Source organism: Castor canadensis, chromosome 2 (assembly GCF_047511655.1).
Source record: "Castor canadensis chromosome 2, mCasCan1.hap1v2, whole genome shotgun sequence".
NCBI lineage: Eukaryota > Metazoa > Chordata > Mammalia > Rodentia > Castoridae > Castor > Castor canadensis.
In genome coordinates this window covers 178,327,131-178,354,752 of record NC_133387.1, presented here as the reverse complement: position 1 = coordinate 178,354,752, position 27,622 = coordinate 178,327,131, and the positions used below count along the sequence as shown (strand labels likewise).

General features: G+C 36.9%; 2 protein-coding genes across 2 annotated transcripts in view; one reads left to right on the top strand and one right to left on the bottom strand.

Moving 5' to 3' along the window:
- Positions 1-27,622, top strand: part of LOC109674527 (olfactory receptor 10G9) — a 249,077-nt gene that overhangs the window by 144,930 nt on the left and 76,525 nt on the right. The gene's annotated exons all lie outside the window — the stretch shown is intronic.
- Positions 5,094-7,105, bottom strand: LOC141420881 (olfactory receptor 10S1-like). Its single transcript, XM_074066498.1, has one exon. It carries the CDS (start codon positions 6,982-6,984, stop codon positions 5,992-5,994), a length of 993 nt encoding a protein of 330 aa, XP_073922599.1. The 5' UTR covers positions 6,985-7,105; the 3' UTR covers positions 5,094-5,991.

Here is a 27,622-nt window from a genome sequence, read left to right as displayed (position 1 = left end):
TAAGGACCTTTTCTCTTGTGCTTTCTTTTAGAAATTTTATAGTTCCAGGTATTAAGTTTTTAATCTTCTATGAAGTATTTTTTTAGATGATTTAAGGGTGCAATTGTATTCTTTTGCATATGGATATCCTTCACAATTTACTGAAGAGATTATCATTACCTCATTGTGTACTCTTGGAACCTTATTTTTATTTTATCATTTTTACGTTTACTCATATGTATATATATTGTGTGGGCCAACATTCCCCCACCCCATTCCACCCTTTTGTATCTGATTTTGTTGAAGAGAAAACATAAGAGATAATAAGATAAACATAGTGTTTTTGGTAGTTTGTGACAAAGATAGTGGCACAGAGAGATTCCTAGCATTGCTTCCATGCACTTGTGTATTGCAATCCAAATTGGTTCATCTCTACCAGACCTCTTCAATACTCCCTGGTCAACTTCCCATAGTGGCCTCTGCCAGTTTAAGATTACTATATTCACTCCTCTACAGTGAGCACATACATCAACCATATTCAAATTTTAGGTTTCCTTCCCTTTCTCTATTTTGAACCTTTTTGAAGAACAGTTGATCATATTTGGATGGGTTTATTTCTGGCTCTCTATTACATTCATCTTTGTGTCCACTTTTTCTGTCAATACCATAATACTTTGTTTACAGTGGCTTTGTAATACATGTTGAAATCCGTTAGTGTGATGTCTCTAGCTTTGTTTTCATGGCTAAAATTACTTTGGGTATTTGAGATCTTTCATGCTTCTATATGAATTTCTGGACATTTTTTCTATTTCTATGAAAAACACCATTGGAATTTTGATAGAGTTTGCATTGAATCTGTGGATTTCTTTGGGTTGTATGGACATTTGAACATTCATAAATTTTTTTCTTTAAAATTCTTTTAAGGTATCTGCTTTAGTTTCTCTGCATTAAGGGCAACGAATGTTAGCTAATTTTTTAGGTGTCTTACCTATCCTCACCCCTCCCTTGTGTGCTCTTGCTTTTATCATGTGCTCAAAGTCCAATCCCCTTGTTGGGTTTGCCCTTGATCTAATGTCCACATATGAGGGAGAACATATGATTTTTGGTCTTTTGGGTCAGGCTAACCTCACTCAGAATGATGTTCTCCAATTCCATCCATTTACCAGCAAATGATAACATTCCGTTCTTTTTCATGGCTGCATAAAATTCCATTGTATATAGATACCACATTTTCTTAATCCATTCGTCAGTGGTGGGGCATCTTGGCTGTTTCCATAACTTGGCTATTGTGAATAGTGCCACAATAAACATGGGTGTGCAGGTGCCTCTGGAGTAACCTGTGTCACAGTTTTTGGGTATATCCCCAAGAGTGGTATTGCTGGTTTTGTTGCCCTTAATGCAGAGAAACTAAAGCAGATACCTTAAAAGCAACTGAGGCCAATAGGAAAAGGGGACCAGGAACTAGAGAAAAGGTGAGATAAAAAAGAATTAACCTAGAAGGTAACATACACGCACAGGAAATTAATGTGAGTCAACTCCCTGTATAGCTATCCTTATCTCAACCAGCAAAAACCCTTGTTCCTTCCTATTATTGCTTATGCTCTCTCTACAACAAAATTAGAAATAAGGGCAAAATAGTTTCTGCTGGGTATTGAGGGGGTTGGGGGGAGAGGGAGGGGGCAGAGTGGGTGGTAAGGGAGGGGGTGGGGGCAGGGGGTAGAAATGACCCAAGCCTTGTATGCATATATGAATAATAAAATAAAAAAAAGAAAAAAATTCTTTTAAAGTAATGCTGGCTAGTTTTTTTTTTAATTTGAGAATCGGCATCAATTCATCTTTAAATGTTTGGAAGAATTTACCATTGAAGCCACCAGGTTCTGGATTTTTATTGATGACAGACTTTGTATTGTTAATTCAATCTCCTCTATTATTTGTCAGTTCAGATTCTATGATTCTTGATAGGTTGAATGTTTCTGGATATTTATGAATTTCTTCTAGGTTATCAAATTTATTGATGAATAATTGTTAATAGTAGTCTCTTATGATTCTTTGTATTTGTATGGTATAATCTTTCTCATTTATAATTTCTTTCATTTGAGACTTCTCTTTTTTCTTAGTTGGTTTAGCTAAAGTTTTGTCTATTTGCTTTCTTTTAAAAAAATAACTCATTTCATTGCTATTTTCTGTTGTTTTTATAGTCTCTATTTCAATTATTTATGTTCTTATCTTTATCATTCATCACTCGGCTAATTTGTGTGGGGCTGATACAAAGTTTCCTTGAGGAAAACCTGGTTCTGGTTTTCATAGCAATGCTAGTTCTGGTATTACTCTCGGATCTTGTAAGGAGGGTGTCGACATCCTTGCTATGCTGTCTGAGTTTAGGGAAAGAGTGACCTGGGAAGTGACACTTTCCCTCCTCTTTTTATCTCTCTGCTCCACCTACATTCTGTCACCTGAATGCCTTAACTTCGCAAGGATAATTTTATGTATGCACAGTTATTCAAATTGATGGTTCTGTAATAGAATGAGCACTTGAAACTCCTATTCTGCCGTCTTGTGCACATTCCTTTTTTAAATCAGCCCATGAGTTTACATTTATTGAAAAAATAAAAGTTTAATAACATTGTAAAAACAAATATTTCCAGAAACAACAGTCAAAAAGAATCCATCACCATCAGACTTTAAGTGCCAGAGTGTTATAGGAAGTCACTTAAAACTTTGGAAAATAATGCTTGATTCATACCTATGTCTAGACAAAGGAATATGAAACAATAGAAATGATAGCTAGATAGGTAAATATGAAGCCATTTTCATATTGTGTAATTAAAAAAATTATATAATAAAAATAATAATGTATTATGGAATTATTAACAGATATGGAAGTAGAAGTACAGTGTATGAAAGTCATCACACTACTGGTTTCTACCAAGTACTAAGGGAAGAAATGATGCCAATTATCGAGCGTTGAAGAGTTTAGACTTCTTGCCATCTCAGTTTGTGAAATCAGTGTTATTCTGATACCAAAAGTTAACAGTCATTTCAATAAATTAAATCTATAAATCAATATACACAAGACAACATATTTTTAGCACACCAAATTCAAAAGTGCATAAAAAGATAATATATGCTGAGTTACTGGAAGACATTCAAGGAATGCAGATTGATTTAACATTAAATATGAAATATGGTAGTACACCATATTAACAGTTTTATTATTATATTAACAGTTTATAATCATTTGAATAGATGAATAAAAAGGTTTGGACAATATCCAGCATTCATTCATGCTAAAAAAAATCAATAAATTAAGAACAAAAGGAAACTGAGAAAGGACATCTATGAAAATCCTACATCTAACATTATACTTAATCATGAAAGCCTAATGTCTTTCTCTTAAGATCAAGTAGGAGACAGGTCTGTGATACTGAGATGAAAAATATTGCTGTGATCACTTTGGGAAAACATAATTTACCCCAATATTTTAGAATTTTATAAATTTTAAGTGTGTGTAGGGAGGATGACCTAAGTTTAAGAATTGAGATCCTTATCTCAAAGACAATCTCCTTGATTAAAGAGTGATAAAACTGATTCTGGAGAATTTCATTCCAAAGTTTATGCATTTCTGTAACATTCCTGAACAAATGTTACCTCATCATGACTTCTTTATAGTCTGTACTCTTCTTTTTGTAGTGTTTTCTGAAATTTACTTTAATTCATATGACAAACTATTAACAATAATTTAAATGCAAGGAGGATGTTAACTTGCCTACAAAAAATTCTAAGTAACAGAATATTTTTAAAGAAATGGCATTTTATTAAATTTCTAGCAGTACCAGTGAAAGGAGTGAACACAATGATATTTACAGATCTTGACATTATTTGAATAATAGCATGGAATCATAAATCACTTGCACATTCATTGCTTGAGTGCAATTGCTACTATGGAAGTCCTTCACTGTATGAGGATACTTTGTTCTCTTGATTACATACATCATAATTTCTTCATACACTCCAACTTCAAGAATACTGGTGAAATTCTGCCTCAGAAATTCCATACCATAGGGTGACCAATAAATAATAATGCTTAATTAGTCACTTTTGTAGGAACACCTTCCCTGTAAATCATCTTCTACAAATAATGCTTTTAGCTCCTGTATATTTGACATATACTTATTACACAGAAATATCAGTTCAGGCATTATCTATACAGTAGGGAGGCTGGGAAAATGATAATCTTATGTAGTTTTCTTCCTTTGTCAAGTTTTTTATTGTAATTAATAAAAATTAATTTTCTAGTCCTCTATATCCTTTAATCACTCTATAATAGTATAATTATACAAAGCTTCCTAAATCTCATAATCAAACAGAAAATAGAATTATATGAAAGGAAATGATTGGCATTAATAATTTCCATTTTCTTTTCTTTCTAGATACAAAATCTACATTCCTAACTGGTAAGTTTATTATAAAGAATATGTCGTGCCTTGTTTTATTTCTATGACTTCTTAGGATGAGCGTATTCCTGTAGATGATGAAGAAGAGTACAAACAAAAAAGATAGAATGCCTTGTGCATAATCTAGGATCTTTGGTTTAGCCCTTTTCATAAAACAGTTTAGGGTCATTCTCTCATTTCATTACACATCAAAACTCTTCCCACTATATGGAAAATTACTTATACTAGAGTTATATTTTCTGCCTTGAAGTCTAGAATTCTCTTTTTGTAGTTGCTCTAGAAATGCTTTTTAAATGAAGATATCAAAACTGCCAATCTTCCAGAGAAAGCTTGAACCTTTACACCTAGTAAAACCCAATAAGGTAGTTATTTTTAAAAATTTATTTAAAATATTTTTATTGTTGTGCTGGGTGGAGGTGTACTGTATCACTTGCAAATGTTCTTACTTGTATCAAGTATATCATACTTGGATTCACCCCCTTTCACTGCTCTTATCCACCACCACCTGATTCCTGGAACAGTTTCAACTGATATAATTCTTGCCTTTACATACATATGTATTCATTATTTGCTCTATATTTGTTCCCTTACCCTTTCCCCTGCCACCTCCCCCCCATCCACCAGTGCCAATCCCCTCACCTCCAGGCAGAACCTGTCCCACCGTCCTGTTCTCTGATAACATAGTTATTTTTAACTAAATTGTTTTTACTTAAACTGAAGCTCCAAGAATGATAAAATTTATACAAAATTATTTATGTAGTGACTAGTGGAATCAAGATTAGAATATTCATAAGTCTAACAGATTCAAAAATTTATGTGTGGTCAATCAGAATAGATGGTCTTAGTTGCCTTCTAAGTGGAATAGGAAATATGAGGTAATGACACTTTCTCAAGTGAACTTGGGCAAGTTACTTTTTTTACTTGTAGGTTTTCTTTTTTTTGGTGGTACTGGGGTTTGAACTCAGGGCCTATCCTTGCTAGGCAGGTATTCTGCCATTTAAGCCACTCTTCCAACTCTTTTTTGTGTTGGGTATTTTCAAGATAAGGTCTTGGGAACTGTTTGCCTGGGTTGGCTTTGAACTTCAGTCTTCTGGATCTCTGCCTCTCAAGCAGCTAGGATTGCAGGTGTGAGTCACAGGTGCCTGGCTTGTAGCTGTATTTTATCCTTCCAATAAAATGTGGTCTCTTCCATTAGATGGGTGACAAATGTACAATTATTCATATTATTATTTGTAACCTATAATTTTGCTTCTAGATTTATTTGAAGTGTTATAATTTCATAGAATTAGTTCATAAAAAGTTAAAAAATACTAAAATACTTGAGGATTTGAGCAGCATGTCACATACCTGTGTATTGTAGAGCTTGGATTTTGGAAATAGCCTTAACATCACCTTTTATGTCTATGAAGACATTTTTGGTAGGCTGCATGACCTAAGCAGGGAAAACATAGCTGATTTGAAACTCTGTTATTCCAATTTCCACTTGAGTCAATTTCCTTACTCAAGATAAGGTTTGCAAGTTGCATTCCTGAGTAGCAAAGTAGAATGACAGTGCTGGTTAGGGAGGTGGGCTGTCTGCTGATGACTCTCTGGAGCCTCTGCACAGCAGCCTTCTCAGAGCTCTCTTCATCTCTTTGTTCCGCAGAGTGTAAATGAAAGGGTTGAGCATGGGAGTGACTATGGTGTAGAAGACAGCAGGGGCGCCTGCTCCTGGCCCGCTGGAGCTAGGCTGCAGGTAGATACAGACAGGTGGCACATAGTACAGGAGGACCACTGTGAGATGGGCGGTGCACGTGGAGAAGGCCCGCTGCCTGCCCTCGGCTGTGCGGATGCGCAACACGGCGGCCACAATGAAGATGTAGGATATGACGATGAGGATCAAGCAGCCTGCAGACACAATGCCAATGTTTGCAAGTACAACAAGCTCATTAATGCTGGTGTCTTCACAGGCGAGTTTCAGCACAGGGGGGATGTCACAGAAGAAGTAGGCAATGTGGTGAGGCCCACAGTAGAGCAGGTGGAAAGTGAGGGAGGTATGAATTATAGAATGGATGGTACCTATGGCCCAAGTGCTTCCAGCCAGCCTTATGCAGAGCTGCCTGTTCATGGCCACTGGATAGTGCAGGGGCTGACAGATAGCCAGGTAGCGGTCATAGGCCATGATTGTGTATAGGAAGCACTCAGTGCTGGCCAGGAAGTGGAAGCTGTAAAGCTGTACAGCACAGCCCTGGAAGGAGATCACCTTTCCATCCAGAGTCACAAGACCTGCCGTGAGCTTGGGCACTGTCACTGTTGACAAACATGCATCCAGGAAGGAGAGGTGGCCCAGGAAGTGGTACATGGGGGAGTGGAGGTGAGGGTCATAACCCACAGTGATGAGAATGAGGACATTTCCAGTGACTGTGATGCTATATATGAGAAGGAAGAGCAGGAAGAAGAAGGTAGAATGTTCAGCTGTGTACATGAGACCCTCCAGGAAGAAGTGGCTTACCCCAGTCTGGTTGAAATAGTCTGTCTTCTCTGTCATCTTCTTACAGAACAAAACTGACATCCACAGACAGAGTAAATAGCTGTTTCCTTTCTTGAAGTATCATTATCATCTGGCCAGCCTATGTTGGTCTTGTCTCATAAATCAGAGAAAGATTTAGAAGTTCAGTCTCATCCTATTCTTGTGTTTTCTTGTTGCCTGTTCTTTCAGAATGAATCTTTCAGAACATGACTTGCAGTTTCTGTGGGGCACATAACAGACTGTAAGGATACTCCCTAAATTATGGCTATTGTAGACATCGAATCCAAACCCTGTTCTCATTGAGTATGTAGTATTTTATACATATTACAGAAGTGTGATACCTATGCCCTCATAATTTACTCTGTCATGCATTAGATGTTCACTGCTCTGTTGTCATCCTGGAGTTACATCCTGTTTTCAGAGGAGCCTTGCCTAGAATTTGAGTGCTATTACATCAGCAGAACACAGCATCTCCATCTGTCCCTCATGCAGAGGGAGTTCTTTGGAATTTCAGCTTCCCACAACCCTCAAGTGTATGATAATGAAGCCAGGGAGAATAGACCTTATAATTATCTAAACACCTTGCTCAGTATACATCATGTTGTTCCCATAAAGTTTTGTCTCAAACTATTGGGAATTGTTTTGTTATATCTTTTCTTTTGTACCTTTCCTTTGGGCAGGATTTTAAAAAACATTTTTAATTCTGATATAATAATTGTACAGGGGCTTACATTGTGATATTTACATATGTGCTTACAATATATATTAGATTTACCCCTCCATCCTTCTCTCTTCTACCTTCACTCCTTCTTAGAAAATTTCAACAAGTTTCTTTGTTCTATTTTCATATAAATACAAACTAAATCCACCATCATCACCCTCATTCACCCTTTACTTATGCCCAGCCTCCTCCCACTGCAGGAAAAGACCTGCTTTACCCCCTTGTCCTTCATTTTTAAAAACTGTATATTGATAGTCCAAGGGGGTTTTATCTTGGCACTTCAGGCCTGTATATTGTGCTTTAATCAAATTAGCCTCCCCATTGCTTACTCTTTCTCTATTGCCATGCTCCCCTAATATTCAACAGCTTACAGTGCGTTCTGCTATATTATATTCATATTTAGAAAGGTTGTTTCAATATTTTTGTTTTTCTAACATTTTCATTCCCTCCCTGGGCCAGAAATTTAAGATTTCTGTTTCACTATTTCCATCCTTTACCTCATAAACCTAAATAAATGCTGTATTATGTGAAAAAATTTCTTTAACCTCCTTTTTCTAGTTGTGTTTTTAATTTCCATGAATTTTACCTGACCCTACATTTGTATATTTTATACATAGATTTTTCACAATGACATTTTGTGTATGATCTTTTAATTATTCCCTAATATAGCAAATGATTTTGTATTCTACTTCCTAGTGTTCTGAAACCATATGCTTAATATTCCTCTTCTTCACTCTTTCTCATACCCTATATCAAGTTCATCTTTTTGCAATATGCAAAACATATGTAAGCTCAGTTCCATAAAGAAACTCCTTTTATCCAGAATGCTATTTGTCTCATCTTTATTGCTAGAATCTGTCTCTGATTTAATCACAGCATTTCATTTTCGAACATGAATAGAATACTTTCAATATTTACCTTCAAACATGTTTCCCCTCACACCAATTTTCTTGATTCCTGAAACCAAATTATAATTATGATCATTATTAATAAATACCTAAGCGTGCTATATATTGGGCTGTTTTATTGATCTGTTTGCCTGTGCCAAGTCTCCTTAAGAGGAACTTAGGGAAACAATCCTATCTTTTCTAATTTTTCATTAACATATTAGAAATAGAGCAATAGAAATGGGAAGGATTCATGTTTACTTGGATTTCTAGGAATTTAAGTTTAGCCCCTGGTCAACCACTTATCAGTGAAAGATAAGAATGTTGGTGATTATTTCTCTGTTCCTTCATTCTTTAAATTTAAAATGGTATATTATCATTGAATCTCCATTTAATGTAGCTATTACTATCTAACTACATTAGAATGTATTTAGCTACATCTAAAGTGGGGCACATAGCATAGGATTTAGATTCTTCACATTCAATAATTTATTCAATACAGTGATAATTTCTATGATGTTTCTGACAAAATTATTAAACCTCTGTTTGGGCACAATAAAGTGTAACCTGGGTTTTCCAAGAGAATGCACAGCAATGTTAGGTCGGTCAATATATTACAATGCTGTTTTCTTCTGTTGTATGCACTTATCTCTGATATTTCAGCTAATAAACTTTTGATTTTCTCTTATCACCTCCATTGGAATGAACATGATAAAATAAAAAAATAAATATATTGAATTTGGTGAAACCAAAACCCCTGTATATTGCTAATGGAAGTGCAAAATGGACAATAAGGCTTGGAAAACCACTTGGCAGTGTTTTTAAAAGTTAAAAATGAATTTACTTTATATGATTTAGCACTTCCACTCATAGGAATCTAAACAGGAGAAATGAAAATTTAGGTCTCTATAAACACTTGCATGTGAATATTTATAGTATATTATTCATAATAGCCAAAGTCTATAAAATTAGGCTTTTTGTTCATCAACTAGTAAATGGATATACACAATAAGGATCATATAATGGAATACCATTCAGCAATAAGTAAGTACAAAATTCTAAAGCAGTTTGTAAAGAGGCTGGACCTGAGAAATGCTATGCTAAATGAAAGTAGCCAGAAACAAACAAATAATATATGGTATAATTTCATTTTTACAAAATGTCCTGAAAAGATAAAACTATAAAAAGAAAGCACAGATAGTGGGTGCTTGAAAGTTAGTGGATGAGAATAGGAAATTAGTATAAATGGGCATAAAAGCTCTTTCTGAAGGGATAGAAATGTTTTAAATTAGATTGTGATAATAGATAACTTTGTTAATTTACTAAGAATTATTGAATTTACACTTCAAACAGGGATTTTTATTACATCAAGAAGCTCTTTAAGGGAGATCCAAGATGGTGAAGAAGCAGAAAGCCTAAACTCTGTGACTCTAAAAACCTCCCTGCAATGTTGGAGCCACACTTGGGTAATTCTAACAGCTTCTAACCAAAATAATAGCTACTATCACACTAGGTGCAGGAAAAAATTCAAAGAATGACCTTCAGATCAGCCTTTAATTGTACCTACCAGCTGCAGCCCGCAGCACAGCCAGCAAGGCAGGTCCAGCCCTGGGGAAACCCTCCTCCTCCATGGTGGTTTCTCTCTCCCTTTTTTTTTTCTCTTCTCTTCTACTTCTTCCATCAAGCAGAAATAGAGCATCAACCAGAGTCAAACTCTGCAACATTCTGAACCCTTAGCCCATGGAAAGTCTCCCCATGCCACACTGCACTGAGAAAAGCTGGCACCATTTCTTCCTGCCACCACCACCAGCTCCAAACCTGCCTGTGGTCAATTGACAGAACAAACAGGTGAGCACCATGAACTATGTGGGACTCCCCTTTCTGCCTCTGGGAGCATAAACCAGTGCAGCCCTGGGCAGTCTGATCCCCCCCAACAAAACTGAAAAACAAACAGCAAACTGTAATCTAGTTTAGACCGTGGAGGGGGCAGGTGGCATGCTGAACCTGCCCCAGAGAAAGGGGATGGGGCAAACAACTTAATTCTCAGCACTGATCTCTCAGTAAATAAACACAGGAGAGGCAGTGAAGGCTCAGAGTGGGTGGGCAATAAGCCACTCCCTGAAACAGGGCAGGCAGTGAATCACATAGCTGATCTACTGAGCCAGAGAGCAGCATTCAAAACTGAACTGCCCTGCGAAACTGAAAAGCACACATGAATAAATGAATTAAAAAAACCCCAAAAAACTGAAAAGCAAACAGTGAACTGTAATCAAACACAGACAGTGGAGGGGGAAGGTGGAACACTGAACCTGCCCCAGAGAAAGGGGGCAGGGCAAAGAACTAAACTCTCAGTGCTGAACTCTCAGAGAACAAACACAGTGACAAGCCACCTCCAAAGCAGGGCGGCAGTGGAATGCAGAGCTGATCTCCTGAACCAGAGGGCAGAATTCACAATTGAACTGCCCCACTTCACTGGGGGAGTAGCTGACCAAACAGCTACAGATGAAGAATAATAGCTGTCAGCTGGGGAAAACAATAGCTCTGACCACCCTGTATGATCTGGCAAACCTACTGCACTTCATAATTTCAATTAAACTGGTGGACAGAAGAACAAAATGCTACTCACAAGCTGTCACCTGGTGGGCTTCTGCTTATATGCCAATTCCAGGACTGGATGCCAGAGGAATAACACCAGAACTTAAACTAAGACTGAAATTCTATTGTTTCTGAACCTGGTGGGTTCTTTGTTTGTTTGTTTGTTACATTATTGTGGGTGTTTAATTTTTTTTTCTTATTTTCTTTCTGTACTATCAATTTCACCATCACTATCTTCTCATCCCTACTCTCACCCCCTTCACTCTCCCTCCTTTTCCTGGGGTATAATCCATTGTTCTCCTTCTCAACTACTCTTTCTAAACTTCTCATCCACTCTCTCCCCATTCTCAACTTCCCCTCTTGTTCTCCCCCCAAATGTTACCAGACCACCTCTCCCTCCTACACACTTACCACCTGCTGACCAACTTACTGAATCAACTTTATGCAACCCCAACTCCCTGCAATCCCTGACACAAGCACCCTACACTACAACAATAGAAATATACCCAAACAAGGACCACAAAACCCAGTAGCCCCCACATCATTTCCCCCACTCACCCACCCAACTTCCCACCTCCCCTTTTAGTGCTACCCTAACCAATTTCCCAAATTTCTATAGGTTAGCCTAACAAACATTAACCTCCCAACTCCCACTGTTTATAGATAATACCACCAAGTCTTCTATATAATATATAAACAATTGGTTGGGTATTGAACCTGTGAATTAGTTATTGCTAAATTACACCTCCAGGCCAGGGACAGAAATAGCACACCAACATATCTAACAGCCAAGACAGTCACAACACAAAAATTAAATCAAGGGAAAGAAGACAGGTGACTAAAACCACCAACTATAGCCTATCAAAAACATAGTTGCAGAGTACCAAGTGGAACAATGGGAAGAAGAAGGGATGGAAATCATTCTCCTCAAAAAATAATTTAATACAGAATACGGGGGAAATGAAGAAAATGGATACTCATTTCCTGACCCCAACAAAACAATGATAAATGACACTAAGGAATCCAGAAATGCCCACAAAAACACTCTCAAAGAAGAAATCTTGCAAGAAGTCACTGAAAATTTCATGGAGAAGATAATAAACATGGTTAACTAAAATGTACAAGATGTACTCAAGAAATTTCAAGACACCAAAAATAAAGAATATGAGAAGACACAGAAACAAATAAATGAACACAGAGGAGCCATAAATAAATACCAAAGTGAAACAGAGGACACTATAAATAGATAAATGAATTAAAGATGAAAATAAAAAATATTAAAGAGGAGGTGACCAAAGATATGGAAAACCTCAGAAAAAAGAATCAGACAGAAACACAAAACACAGTGGAAGGCCACTCCAGCAGACTAGAACAAGTGGAAGACAGAGTCTCAGAACTCAAAGATAAAATAGAAATTAAAGAAAAAACTGAAGAAATGTTAGTCAAACAACTCAAGAGCTGTGAAAAGAATATGCAAGAACTCACTGACTCCAGCAAAAGACCAACCCTGAGAATGATGGATATTGAAGAAAGAGAAGATGTCCAAGAAAAAGGGATTCATAATATATTCAATAAAATAATAACAGAAAATTTCCCAAATCTTGAGAAAGTTTTGTCCACTCAGGTACAGGAAGCTTCCAGGACACCAAATAGACTTGACTAAAATAGAACCTCTCCAGCACATATTATCATTGAAAACAACAAAAACAGAGAATAGAGAAAGAATATTGAAGGCTATAAGAGAGAAAAAAACCAAATAACATACAAAGGTAAATCCATCAAAATCACAGCAGGTTTTTCAATGGAAACCTTAAAAGCAAGAAGGGCATGGAGTGAGGTATTTCGGGCACTGAATGAAAATAACTTCAACCCCAGGATACTTTACCTAGAAAAACTATCATTCGAAAATAGATGGAGCAATAAAAATCTTCCACAATAAGCAGAAATTAAAACAATATGTGACCAGCAAGCCACCACTACAAGAGATTCTCCAAAGAATTTTGCACACAGAAGATGAAAGCAAACAAAACTATGAAAGGACAGGTAGTATCAAACCACAGGAGAAGAAAAGACAAGGAATCAGAGAGTAGCACTGATTCAGCTGCACACATCAAACCCTTAAACGACAAAAACAACTAAATGGAAGGAATCACCACATACATATCAATATTAACACCGAATGTCGACATACTCAACTTCCCCATCAAAAGACACTGTTGGCAAACTGGATTAAAAAGGAAGCTCCAACAATCTTTTGTTCATAGGAGACCCATCTCATTGACAGAAAAAAACACTGGCTTAGGGTGAAAGGCTGGAAGAAGATTTACCAAGCCAGTGGCCCCCCAAAACAGTCAGGAGTAGCAATACTTGCATCTGACAAAATAGATTTTAAACTTACATTGATCACATGAGATAAAGAAGGACACTTTATACTAACAAAAGGGGAAATATACCAAAAGGAAATAACAATTATCAACCTATATGCTCCCAATGTCAGTGCACCCTATTTCATCAAACACACTATAAAGGACTTAAAAGCACATATAGACTCCAACACAGTGGTAGTGGAAGACATTAATACCCTCCTGTCACCAACAGATAGGTCATCCAAACAAAGAAATCAATAAAGAAATTCTAGAACTAAATCACACCATAAATCAAATGGACCTAATTGATATCTACAGAATATTTCATCCAATGTCTGTACAATAAACATTCTTTTCAGCAGCCCATGGAACTTTCTCCAAAATTGATCATAACTTAGGGAACAAAGCAAGCCTCAGCAAATATAAGAAAATAGAAATAATTCCCTGCATTCCATCTGATCACAATGCATTAAAACTAGAACTCAACAACAAAAACAAGAGCAGAAAATATGCAAAAAATTGGAAGCTGAATAATACATTGCTCAATGATCAGTGGATCATAGAGGAAATTAAAAGGTTCCTGGAAGTTAATGAAAATGAAAACATGACCTACCAGAACCTACAGGATAAAGCAAAGGCAGTCTTAAAAGGAAAGTTTATAGCCACGAGTGCATACATTAAAAGGACAGAAAGATCTTAAAAAAATGATCTAATGCTACATCTCAAACACCTAGAAAAACAAGAACAAGCAAAACCCAAATCAAATCAAGCAGGAGAAAAATGATAAAAGTAAAGGCTAAAATTAATGAAATAGAGACCAATAAAATCATACAAAGAATCAATGAAACAAAAAGCTGGTTCTTTGAAAAAAATAAACAAGATTAACAGACCCCTGGCAAATCTGACTAAAATGAGGAGGGAAAAAAACCCAAATCAGAAAAATCAGAAACGCAAAAGGGGAGATAACAACAAACTCCAAGGAAATCCAGGGAATCATCAGAGACTACTTTGAGAACCTATATTTGAACCATAAATTTGAAAATCTTGAAAAAATGGACAAAGTTTTAGATTCTTATGACAATCCAAAACTGAACCAAGAGGATATTAACCACCTAAGTAGATCTATAACACAAAATGAAATTGAAGCAGAAATAGTCTTCAAAAAAGAAAAGTCCAGGACCTGACAGATTCTCTGATAAATTCTATCAGACCTTTAAAGAAGTACTAATACCAACTCTCCTTAAACTTTTCCGTGAAACAGAAAAGGAAGGAACACTGTCTAACTCATTCTATGAAGCCAGTATTACACTCATCACAAAACCAGACAAAGACATCTCCAAAAAGGAGAACTATAAGCCAATCTCCTTAATGAACATCGATGCAAAAATCCTCAATAAAATAATGGCAAACTGAATCCAACAACGTATCAGAAAGATCATTCACCATGACTGAGTCAGCTTCATCCCAGGGATGCAGGGGTGGTTCAACATATGCAAATCTATAAATGTACTACAGCACATTAATAGAAGCAAAGACAAAAACCACCTGATCATCTCAATAGATGCAGAAAAAAGCCTTCAATAAGATCCAAAATCACTTCATGATAGAAGCTCTAAGAAAACTAGGAATAGAAGGAATGTACCTCAACATTGTAAAGGCTATATATGACAAATCTACAGCAAACATCATACTTAATGGTGAAAAACTGAAACCATTTCCCCTAAAATCAAGAGCGAGACAAGGGTGACCACTATCCCTACTTCTTTTCAACATAGTACTGGAATTCCTAGCCAGAGCAGTTAGGCAAGAAGAAGAAATAAAAGGAATATGAATAGGTAAAGAAACTGTCGGAGGATTCCAAGATGGCAGCTAGAGGGAGGAAGCAGAAAGCGAGCCTCTTATAGTGAAATCTTGGAGAGATGCCAGAGACACACTTTACAGGCATAATCACTGAGAAAAGGCATAACTTTGACCCTTTCACACTTCCAGGCGGCACAGAAAATCTCCACTTCACGTTAAACGGAGAAACAAGGAGGGCCCCCGGGCCACCAGTTGCAGGTGCCCAGAAGGCTTGGGAAGACGTGGACCAGGTGAGCTTCATGGTACTGCAGTACTCCCACAGACAAACCTGGGCCAGAGCAGCATAGTCCCCTGGACAGACTGACCTCCACCCAGGGAAAAAAGAGAAACTGAGTAATAAGCAATAAGAGCAATAAAGACATGCTGAAAAGAGGGTGGGGAGCCCTGAGTGCTGAAGATTGGGGGAGGGGAATCCTTCCCAGGACTGTAAATAAACTGTAGATAAACAAGCCAGGCAGGCCGGAGAGCCTCTGGCGGGAGCAGGGGCAGGGCACGTGCCCAGCAACCATGAGCGGGGAAGCTTGTGAGAGTGGTGGAAGGAGGAAAACTCCACAGGAGAGGAGGGAAGACCCACTTCCCACGTGAACTGTAAACAAACATGGTGGCTGGCAGGAGCAGCAGCACTGCCCAGTAAGCAGGAGCAAGAAAGCTTGTGAATGTGGCAGTGGGAGGAAAACTTCACAGGAGAGGGGGGAAGACCCACCTCCCACATGAACTGTAAATAAACACGCAGACCTGACAACGCGGGTGCAGTGTCACCTTTCCAAGTGCTTGGAAAGGGGAAAGCCTGTAGCAGAGGCTCCTGCACAGGAGAACTCTGAACAAACAAAGCCTGTGGGGCCAGGTGAGTGCTAAGCTCACCCCAGAGATCTGCATAAATAATGCCGCCAGCAACAGCAGGCTGACAGCAGCGGGCAGGCAAGCCACAGCTGCAGATACCATTCTCAGAACTGTCTCCAGACTCTTTTTTTTTTTTCTTTGTCTCCCTACCTTTGATGAGAGAACAACCGAATTACACCTGCAAGCGGAAAAACTTACTGAAACTGTATTGCATTTGAACTTGGGACACTAGGTGGGTTTTTTTTTGTCTGTGTGTGTGTGTGTGTGTGTGTGTAGTTTTGTTCTACTTTATGTATCCCCTTTGATGAGACAACTACCGAACAACATCTGAGGCACCATCTCCAGGACTGGAGACTGAGACGGACACCCAAATTATTAAGATGGAAACTTCATTGCATTTGAACTTGGAGGGTTTTTTTTTAATTTTCTATTTTCCATTTTATTTTAATTCATTTTTAATATATAGATATTTCTTTCATTTACTTATTTTTAATTTTTATTCCTATCTTAACTTTTTATTTATTTTTGATTTTCAATCCTATCTCTGTCTCTCTAATGTCTGTTCAGCTTACTGTCAATTAGTACACTAAATGTCCCTGTTTATACCTTTGAAACTTTCTTGTCTGAAACCTTGTTCTGCTTTCTCCCTCTTATCTGTGTATCTCTTTTCCCCTTTTCTTTAACTTCTTGCTTTCCATCTCAGTTCACCCTTCCATTCTAAATATTACCATTGTTATTATTACAAGCTAGAAAATACTTAATTGCACACAGTACAGGGACAGTAACAACACCAAAGACAATGATGGAAAGACAGAAAAAACAGGGAAACCAGTTTCCCCACAGCAAAAAATTAGTACAGGAACCAGAGAGGAATGAAGAAAACAGAAACTCAGATCCAGACTCCAACAAAATGAAAATAAACTATGCCAAAGGACCCAATGAAGCCCACAAGAATAATTTAAAAGAAGACATACTACAAGTACTCAATGAGAATTTTATAGAGATGATACTGGATAGGGTCAACCAAAATGTACAGGAGACACTCAAGAAATTCCAAGACAACAAAAATAGAGAATTTGTAAAAGCAAAAGAAGAAATAAAGTAAACCATAGAAGCACTGTATAAACACCAAAGTGAAAGAGAGAACACGATGAATAAACAGATAAATGAACTCAGGACAAAAACAGACACATTAAAGAGGAAACCACCCAGGATATGGAAAATCTCAGAAAAAAGAACAAAACACAACTGCAAAACAAAACGGAAGGCCAATCCAGCAGAATAGAACAAACAAGACAGAATCTCAGAACTTGAAGATGAAATGGTAATTAAAGGAAAAACTGAAGAACTATTAATTAAACAACTCAAGACCTGTGAAAAGAAAATGCAAGAACTCACCGACTCCATCAAAAGACCAAACTTGAGAAACATGGGCATCAAAGAAGGAGAAGAGGTGCAAGCAAAGGGAATGCGTAATCTATTCAACAAAATAATAACGGAAAATTTCCCAAATCTAGAGAAAGATATTCCCATACAGATGCAAGAGGCCTCCAGGATACCAAACAGACCAGATCAAAATAGAACTACCCCACAACATAGCATCATTAAAACAACAAGTTCAGAAACTAAGGAAAGAATATTGAAGGCTGTAAGAGAGAAAAAACAAGTAACATACAAAGGTAAACCCATCAAAATCACAGCAGGCTTCTCAACAGAAACATTAAAAGCAAGAAGATTGTGGGGTGAAATCTTCTGGGCACTGAATGAAAATAACTTCAACCCCAGGATACTCTACCCAGCAAAGCTATCATTCAAAATAGATGGAGCAATAAAAGTCTTTCATGATAAGCAGAAACTAAAACAATATGTGACCACAAAGCCACCACTTCAAAAGATTCTTCAAGGGATTCTGCACACAGAAAGTGAAACCCAACTTAACCATGAAAAGACAGGCAGCACCAAACCACAGGAAAAGAAAAAGAAAGGCAGTAGAGAGTAACCTCAACTTAGGTACACACAATCAAACCTTGAAACAACTAAGACAACTAAATGACAGGAATCACCACATACCTATCAGTACTAAGGCATAATTCACCCATCAAAAGGCACTGCTTGATGAAATGGATTAAAAAGGAAGATCCAACAATTTGTTGATTACAGGAGACTCATCTCACCGACAGAAATAAGCATAGGCTAAGGATGAAAGGCTGGAAGAAGATTTACCAAGCCAATGGCCCCCAAAAACAGGCAGGAGTAGCAATACTTATCTCTGACAAAGTAGACTTCAAACTTACATTGAACAAATGAGATAAAGAAGGACATTCCATACTAATAAAAGGGGAAATAGACCAAAAGAAAATAATAATCATCAATCTGTATGCACCCAATTCAATGCACCCAATTTCATCAAACATATCCTGAAAGACCTAAAAGCATATATAAATGCCAACACAGTGGTTGTGGGAGACTTTAACACCCCATTATCATCAATAGATAGGTCATCCAAACAAAAAAACAATAAAGAAATCCAAGATCTAAAATATGCAATAAATCAAATGGACCTAGTAGATGTCTACAGAACATTTCATCCAACTTCTACACAATATACATTCTTCTCAGCAGCCCATGGAACCTTCTCCAAAATAGATCATATCCTAGGGCACAAGGCAAGTCTCAGCAAATATAAGAAAATAGAAATTATACTGTGTATACTATCTGATCACAATGCAGTAAAAGTAGAACTCAAAAGCAAAAGTAAAGACAAAAAACATGCAAACAACTGGAAACTAAATAACTCATTACTTAATGAAGAATGGATCATCGATGAAATAAAAGAGGAAATTAAAAAGTTCCTGGAAGTCAATGAAAATGAAAACACAACCTACCGGAACCTATGGGACACAGCTAAGGCAGTCCTGAGAGGAAAGTTTATAGCCATGAGTGCCTATATTAAAAAGACGGAAAGATCCCAAAACAATGACCTAATGATACATCTCAAACTACTAGAAAAACAATAACAAGCAAATCCCAAAGCAAATAGAAAGAGAGAAATAAAAATAAGAGCTGAAATCAATGAAATAGAAACCAAAAAAACCATACAAAGAATTAATGAATCAAAAATTTGGTTCTTTGAAAAAATAAACAAGATCAACAGACCCCTGGCAAAACTGACTAAAATGAGGAGAGAAAAAACCCAAATTAGTAGAATCAGGAATGCAAAATGGGAGATAACAACAAACACCATGGAAGTCCAGGAAATCATCAGAGGCTACTTTGAGAACCTATATTCAAATAAATTGGAAAACTTTAAAGAAATGGACAGATTTCTAGATACATATGATCATCCAAAACTGAACCAAGAGGAAATTAATCACCTGAATAGACCTATAACAAAAAATGAAATTGAAGCAGAAATCAAGAGTCTCCCCAAAAAGAAAAGTCCAGGACCTGATGGATTCTCTACTGAATTCTATCAGACCTTTAAAGAAGAACTGATACCAACCCTCCTTAAACTGTTCCATGATATAGAAAGGGAAGGAAAACTGCCTAACACATTTTATGAAGCCAGTATTACACTTATCCCAAAACCAGGCAAAGACACCTCCAACAAGGAGAACTATAGGCCAATCTCCTTAATGAGCATTGATGCAAAAATCCTCAACAAAATAATGGCAAACCGAATTCAACAACACATCAAAAAGATTATTCACCACGACCAAGTAGGCTTCATCCCAGGGATGCAGGGGTGGTTCAACATACGAAAATCAATAAACGTAATAAACCACATTAACAGAAGCAAAGACAAAAACCATTTGATCATCTCAATAGATGAAGAAAAAGCCTTTGATAAGATCCAACACCATTTCATGATAAAAGCTCTAAGAAAACTAGGAATAGAAGGAAAGTACCTCAACATTATAAAAGCTATATATGACAAACCTACAGCCAGCATTATACTTAACGGAGAAAAACTGAAACCATTCCCTCTAAAATCAGGAACCAGACAAGGATGCCCACTATCTCCACTCCTATTCAACATAGTACTGGAAATTCTAGCCAGAGCAATTAGGCAAGAACAGGAATAAAAGGAATACAAATACGAAAAGAAACTGTCAAAATATCCCTATTTGCAGACGACATGATCCTATACCTTAAAGACCCAAAAAACTCTACTCAGAAGCTTCTCAACATCATCAATAGCTATAGCAAGGTAGCAGGATATAAAATCAACATAGAAAAATCATTAGCATTTCTATACACTAACAATGAGCAAACGGAAAAAGAATGTATGAAAACAATTCCATTTACAATAGCCTAAAAAAAATCAAATACCTGGTGTAAAACTAACAAAAGATGTGAAAGACCTCTACAACAAAAACTATACACTTCTGAAGAAATATTGAGGAAGACTATAGAAAGTGGAGAGATCTCCCATGCTCATGGATTGGTAGAATCAACATAGTAAAAATGTCGATACTCCCAAAAGAAAAGTAATCTACATGTTTAATGCAATTCCCATCAAAATTCCAATGACATTCATTAAAGAGATTGAAAAATTTACTGTGAAATTTATATGGAAACACAGGAAGCCACCAATAGCCAAGGCAATACTCAGTCAAAAGAACAATGCAGGGGGTATCACAATACCTGACTTCAAACTATATTACAAAGCAATAACAATAAAAACAGCATGGTACTGGCACAAAAACAGACATGAAGACCAGTGGAACAGAATAGAGGACCCAGATATGAAGCCACACAACTACAACAAACTTGTCTTTGACAAAGGAGCTAAAAATATACGATGGAGAAATAGCAGCCTCTTCAACAAAAACTGCTGGGAAAACTGGTTAGCAGTCTGCAAAAAACTGAAACTAGATCCATGTATATCATCCTATACCAAGATTAACTCAAAATGGATCAAGGATCTTAATATCAGACCACAAACTCTAAAGTTGATACAGGAAAGAGTAGGAAATACTCTGGAGTTAGTAGGTATAGGTAAGAACTTTCTCAACGAAACCCCAGCAGCACAGCAACTAAGAGATAGCATAGATAAATGGGACCTCATAAAACTAAAAAGCTTCTGTTCATCAAAAGAAATGGTCTCTAAACTGAAGAGAACACCCACAGAGTGGGAGAAAATATTTGCCAACTATACATCAGACAAAGGACTGATAACCAGAATATATAGGGAACTTAAAAAACTAAATTCTCCCAGAACTAATGACCCAATAAAGAAATGGGCAAGTGAACTAAACAGAACTTTCTCAAAAGAAGAAATTCAAATGGCCAAAAAACACATGAAAAAATGCTCACCATCTCTAGCAATAAAGGAAATGCAAATTAAAACCACGCTAAGATTCCACCTCACCCCTGTTAGAATAGCCATCATCAGCAACACCACCAACAACAGGTGTTGGCGAGGATGCGGGGGAAAAGGAACCCTCTTACACTGTCTGTGGGAATGTAAACCAGTACAACCACTGTGGAAAAAAATTTGAAGGCTACTTAAAAAGCTAGACATTGATCTACCATTTGATCCAGCAATACCACACTTGGGAATATACCCAAAAGCCTGGGACACAGGTTACTCCAGAGGCACCTGCACACCCACGTTTTTTGCGGCACTATTCACAATAGCCAAGTTATGGAAACAGCCAAGGTGCCCCACCACCGACGAATGGATTAAGATAATGTGGTATCTATACACAGTGGAATTTTATGCAGCCATGAAGAAGAATATTTGCTGGTAAATGGATGGAATTGGAGAACATCATTCTGAGTGAGGTTAGCCTGGCCCAAAAGACCAAAAATCGTATGCTCTCCCTCATATGTGGACATTAGATCAAGGGCAAACACAACAATGGGATTGGATTTTGAGCACATGATAAAAGTGAGAGCACACAAGGGAGGGGTGAGGATAGGTAAGACACCTAAAAAATTAGCTAGCATTTGTTGCTCTTAACACAGAGAAACTAAAGCGGATACCTTAAGAGCAACTGAGGCCAATAGGAAAAGGGCAGCAGGAACTAGAGAAAAGGTGAGATAAAAAAAAATTAACCTAGAAGGTACCACACATGCACAGGAAATCAATGTGAGTCAATGCCCTGTATAGCTATCCTTATCTCAACCAGCAAAAACCCTTGTTTCTTCCTATTATTGCTTATACTCTCTCTAGCACAAAATTAGAAATAAGGGCAAAATATTTTCTGCTGGGTATTGAGGGGGTTGGGGGGAGAGGGAGGGGGCGGAGTGGGTGGTAAGAGAGGGGGTGGGGGCAGGGGGGAGTAATGACCCAAGCCTTGTATGCACATATGAATAATAAAAGAAAAAAAAAGAAACTGTCAAAGTATCCTTATTTGCAGATGACATGATCCTACATCTCAAAGTCCCCAAATACTGTACCCCAAAACTCCTAGACACCATAAATAGCTTCATCAAGATACCAGGACACAAAAATCAACTTACAAAAGTTATTAGCCTTTCTATACACCAATAACGAAAAAACTGAGAAAGAATTTATGAAAACAATTTTATTTACAATACATTAAAAAAAAATCAAATACCTAGAAATAAACTTAACAAAGGATGTGAATGACCTCTGTAATAAGAGCTACAAATCTCTGATGAAAGAGATCGAGGAAGACTACAGAAGGTGGAAAGATCTCTCATGCTCATGGATTGGTAGAATCAACATAGTAATAATGGCTATATTACCAAAAGAAATCTACATGTTCAATGCAATTCCATTCAAAATCCCAATGACATTCATCACAGATATTGAAAATCTACCCTAAAGTTCATTTGGAAACACAAGAGACTGTGAATAGCTAAGGTAATACTCAGGAAAAAGAACAATGCTGGAGGTATCACAATGTCTGACTTCAAAATATATTACAAAGCCATAGCACTAAAAACAACATGGTACTGGCACAAAAACAGATATAAGACAAGTGGAACAGAATAGATGATCCGGATATGAAGTCACACAGCTATGCCCACCTTATTTTTGATAAAGTCTCCAAAAAGATACGATGGAGAATAGAGAGCCTCTTCAACAAATGTTTCTGGGAAACTGAAACTAGATCCATGCCTATTACCCTGTACTAGTATCAACTCAAAGTGGATTAAGGACCTTAATATCAGACCTGAAACTCTAAAGTTAGTACAGGAAAGAGAAAGGAATACTCTGGAAGTAATAGGTATAGGCAAAGAATTCCTTAGTAGAACTCCAGCAGCCCAGCAACTAAGAGAAAGGATGGACAAATGGGACTACATGAAATTAAAAGGCTTCTGGACAACAAAAGAAATGGTCTCTAAACTGAAGAGACAACCCACAGAGTGGGAGAAAATATTCACTGGCTATATACGAGACAAATGACTGATAATCAAAATACACAGGGTGCTCAAAAAACTAAACTTCCCCCAAATCAATGAACCAATAAAGAAGTGGGCAACTGAACTAAAGAATTTTTCAAAGGAAGAAATCCAAATGGCCAAAAAAAAAAAAAAAAGAAAAAATGCTCATCATCCCTGGCCATAAAGGAAATGCAAATCAAGACCACACTAAGATTCCACCTCGCTCCTGTTAGAATAGCCGTCATCAAAAACACCACTAACAACAAATGTTGGCGAGGATTTGGGGAAAAAGGAACCCTCATACGCAGCTGGTGAGAATGTGAGCTAGTACAACCACTTTGAAAAACAATATGGAGGCTTCTTAAAAACTCAACATAGATCTGCCATATAATCCAGCAATCCCACTCCCAGGGATATAACCCAAAGGAAAGTGACTCAGGTTACTCCAGAGGCACCTGCACACTCATGTTTATTGCTGCGCTATTCACAATAGCCAAGTTATAGAAACAGCCAAGATGACCCACTACCTATGAATGGATTAAGTAAATGTGGTATTTATACACAATAGAATTTTACTCAGCCACAAAGAAGAATGAACTTTTGTCATTTGCAAGTAAATGGATGGAACTGGAGAACATCATGTTAAGCAAAGTTAGCCAGGCTCAGAAGACCAAAAATCATATGTTCTCCCTCATATGTGGACTTTAGACTTAAAACAAATGCAGTAATATTACTGGACATGGGTCACACACTAAGGGGAGAACATGCACAGGAGGAATAGGGAAAGGGAAGCAAACCTAAAACTTGATAGTGTTTGATGTGCCCACTGTAAGGGAGCTTATAAAATAATCTTAAACTGATAGAGGTCACTATGGGAAGGTGACTGGGAAGTAATGAAGAGATCAGCTAGAGATGAATCAGTTTGGGCTGTAATACACATGTGCATGGAAGCAATGCTAGGAATCTCTCTGTACAGCTATCCTTAATTCAAACTAGTAAAAATGCTATGTCTTTCTTATTATTGCTTATATCTACTCTTCAACAAAATTGGAGAATAGAGAAGAACAGGTTCTGCCTGGAAGCAAGGGGGTTTGGGGAAGAGGGAGGGGAAGAGGGGTAGGGGGTAGAGATGTCCCAAAGAATGTATGCACATATGAATAAATGAATAAACAATAAAAAATAATTTGGTATTTATATACAGTGGAATATTATTCAGAAATAAAAATAATTTTTTTGTTCACAGGTAAATGAATAGAAATGGAGAACATCATGTTAAATGAAGTAAGCCAGGTTTAGGAAGACAAAGGTCCATGTTTTCTCTCATATGTTGATGACAGACCCAAATACATATCCAAGCATCATTATATATGCATATAAATATACAAAACATATTTCTGGTAGTGGGACTGTTAAGGAGACTGGGAGAGGAGGGAAAGAAGACAATGATACAGAGTGGATAATATTGATTTACATTGCATCTGTGTAGGAACAAGAGACAAAGAAATACACTGAAAACTGTTGAACAATACAGTAAGAAAAAGGGTAAGGGAGTATAAGACAGGGGGTAAGACTGACTAAAGTATAATATAGTTACAGGTAAAATACCAAGACAAAACCCCACCTGAACAATGAACAGAGACTTAAATAATGAAGGGCAAGACTGCAAATAGGTCATGTCAAGGGGAGGGTACTAGGAGGAGGAGGAGATAAATACTATTGATGTATTTTCTACACATGTATGAATATGGAATATTGAAACCTCTTGAAGTCATTTTAGGAAGGGGGAGGGGAGGAGGGAGAAAAATGGAGATGATGAACCAAACCAGCGTATATGGTACACATACGGTGAACTCCCCCCATACAACTATTATATACTAATAAAAATGTTAAAAAATAAGTTATCAGTGAGGGCAACTCTGTTAATTTTTATTTAAATCTGCTAGCATGGCATATGAAATTAAAACATTAGGTAATATTAATTCAACTTTGTATTCCTGTAATACCTTCTACATGGTCATTTAATATTTTCTTAATGTGATGTTGCAGTCTGTTTGCAAATATTTTATTTAGTTTTTTTTTCTTTTTTGTAGTGATGGGGATTGAACCAAGGGCCTTGTGTATGCCAGGCAAGCACTCCACCACTGAGCTACATCCACAGTCCTATTTAGTAATTTTGGAGCGACATTTATGAGTGATAATGCTGTGTGATTTTCCTTATTTGTATTGCTTTTATTTCACTCACTTCCCTTTTTATTATTGTTTTATGCTGCCAGATTGATCATTTAATTTCAATATGTCTTATGTTCATCTATTACCTGTACAACAATGGGCTTATTCTGTTTTCCTGCTTCTATTTATTTTCTCTCACCTTTTAGTTGCATGATTTCCACTTTATTAGAACACACAACATTTTTACATTTAGACTTTTCTCCCACATTTGTTTTAGTTTTGGATGTATACTCTGTAAATTAAAACATTCATTGTCTTTTTTGCTGAACTTTTCCTAGTTATTTCCAGGTTGATTAATATTCATTATTTAGGAGAGTCTTTGATAAAATCTGATGAATGCAGAATGCCTTAAGTTCTTAAGTTTCAAACATTTTCACATGGCCTTCATGCAATATTGCTTAATGGTTAATGTCCCTCTGTTACTTCTGTGCTGGTTTATTATTGCATTGGTTTGTTAGTTACTTTGTGTTCTCCTCCTCTTCTTTTTCTCCTCTTCCTCCTCTTTGTCCCTGTATGCCTCTTACCCCTCCTTTTTCCTCTCCTTCCACTCCCCCTCTTCCTCCTCCTCCTTTGCAGCACTGGAGATTGAAACCGTTCTTCCATGCGTGCCAGGCAAGAACTCTACCTCTTGAGCCATATCCACAGCTCTTTTGATTTTACTTTGTTTTTTGAGACAGGGTTTCCATAACTTTGGACTGGCTGGCTGAGGATCTGGGATCACAGCTGTGAGACACCATGCCCAGTTGTATGATTCTTTTCCGTGTGTGATGCATGGTCTAATTCTTTTGCCTTTGTGAGGGATTTGATCATTTGGCGGAAGGCTTGGTGACTTTATGTTTATATTTAAAACATAAAAATTTTTACTTAGATCTATTTCTGATTTGACTTTATAAATTATTTAAGAAGCTAGATTTTTAAAAGATTTTTAAAAATTGCATTATTAATTTAGCATAATCTTGACATCAATTTCAAAACAAGACACTAAACAAATTATAGGTTAATATCTTTGTGAATATAGAGGCACATAATATAAGAAAATACATGTGATCATGTGAGTAATATTTGCACATAAGGACATTTTAATATCACAAAAATATAATTCAGCACATTAAGAAATAAATGAGAAGAGATAATATCCAAGAAATTCAAAAAAGTATTAAATAAAATTTAGTAGTCATTATATTGGTAGAATAATAAAGATGTTTAAAAAACATAGCAAAGAATGGCTAGCTCAACCATTCTAGAAACAGTACACTTAATGTTGAAAATTTAGACAAATTCCTATTGTTTTAATGGGACTGGGGTTTGAACTCAGGGTTTCACCTTTGCAAAGGTGAAAGGAGCCATACCTCCAGTCTATTTTGCTCTGGTTATTTTGGAGATGGAGTTTCATGAACTATTTTTCCAGGCTGGCCTCAAATCATGGTCCTCCTGATCTCAGCCTCCCAAGTAGCTGGGATTATAGACAAGAGTCTCAGGGACCTGGCTTGAATTCTTTTTTAAGTTAGCAAAAAAACCAACTATGCCCATTTAAATTCTCCTTGCTCCATATTTTCTGATGTTACTAGCCAATGTAATAAGCTAGAGAAAAGAGAACATTGATGTTTTGATTCTAAAATCAGCAGCTACTTTAGAGAAATTTAAAGAAATTTCTTTTTACATTAAATTTTTTAAGATGTAAAATGTAAATATTCCTTGCCTTTATTGAGTGACATAGAAGGGATGTAAATGTTAAATATACATGCACTGATACATGCTTATGATTTATATAAGGAATAACAAATATGTAATGAAGTAACTACCTTTGCTGTGAAAGATGG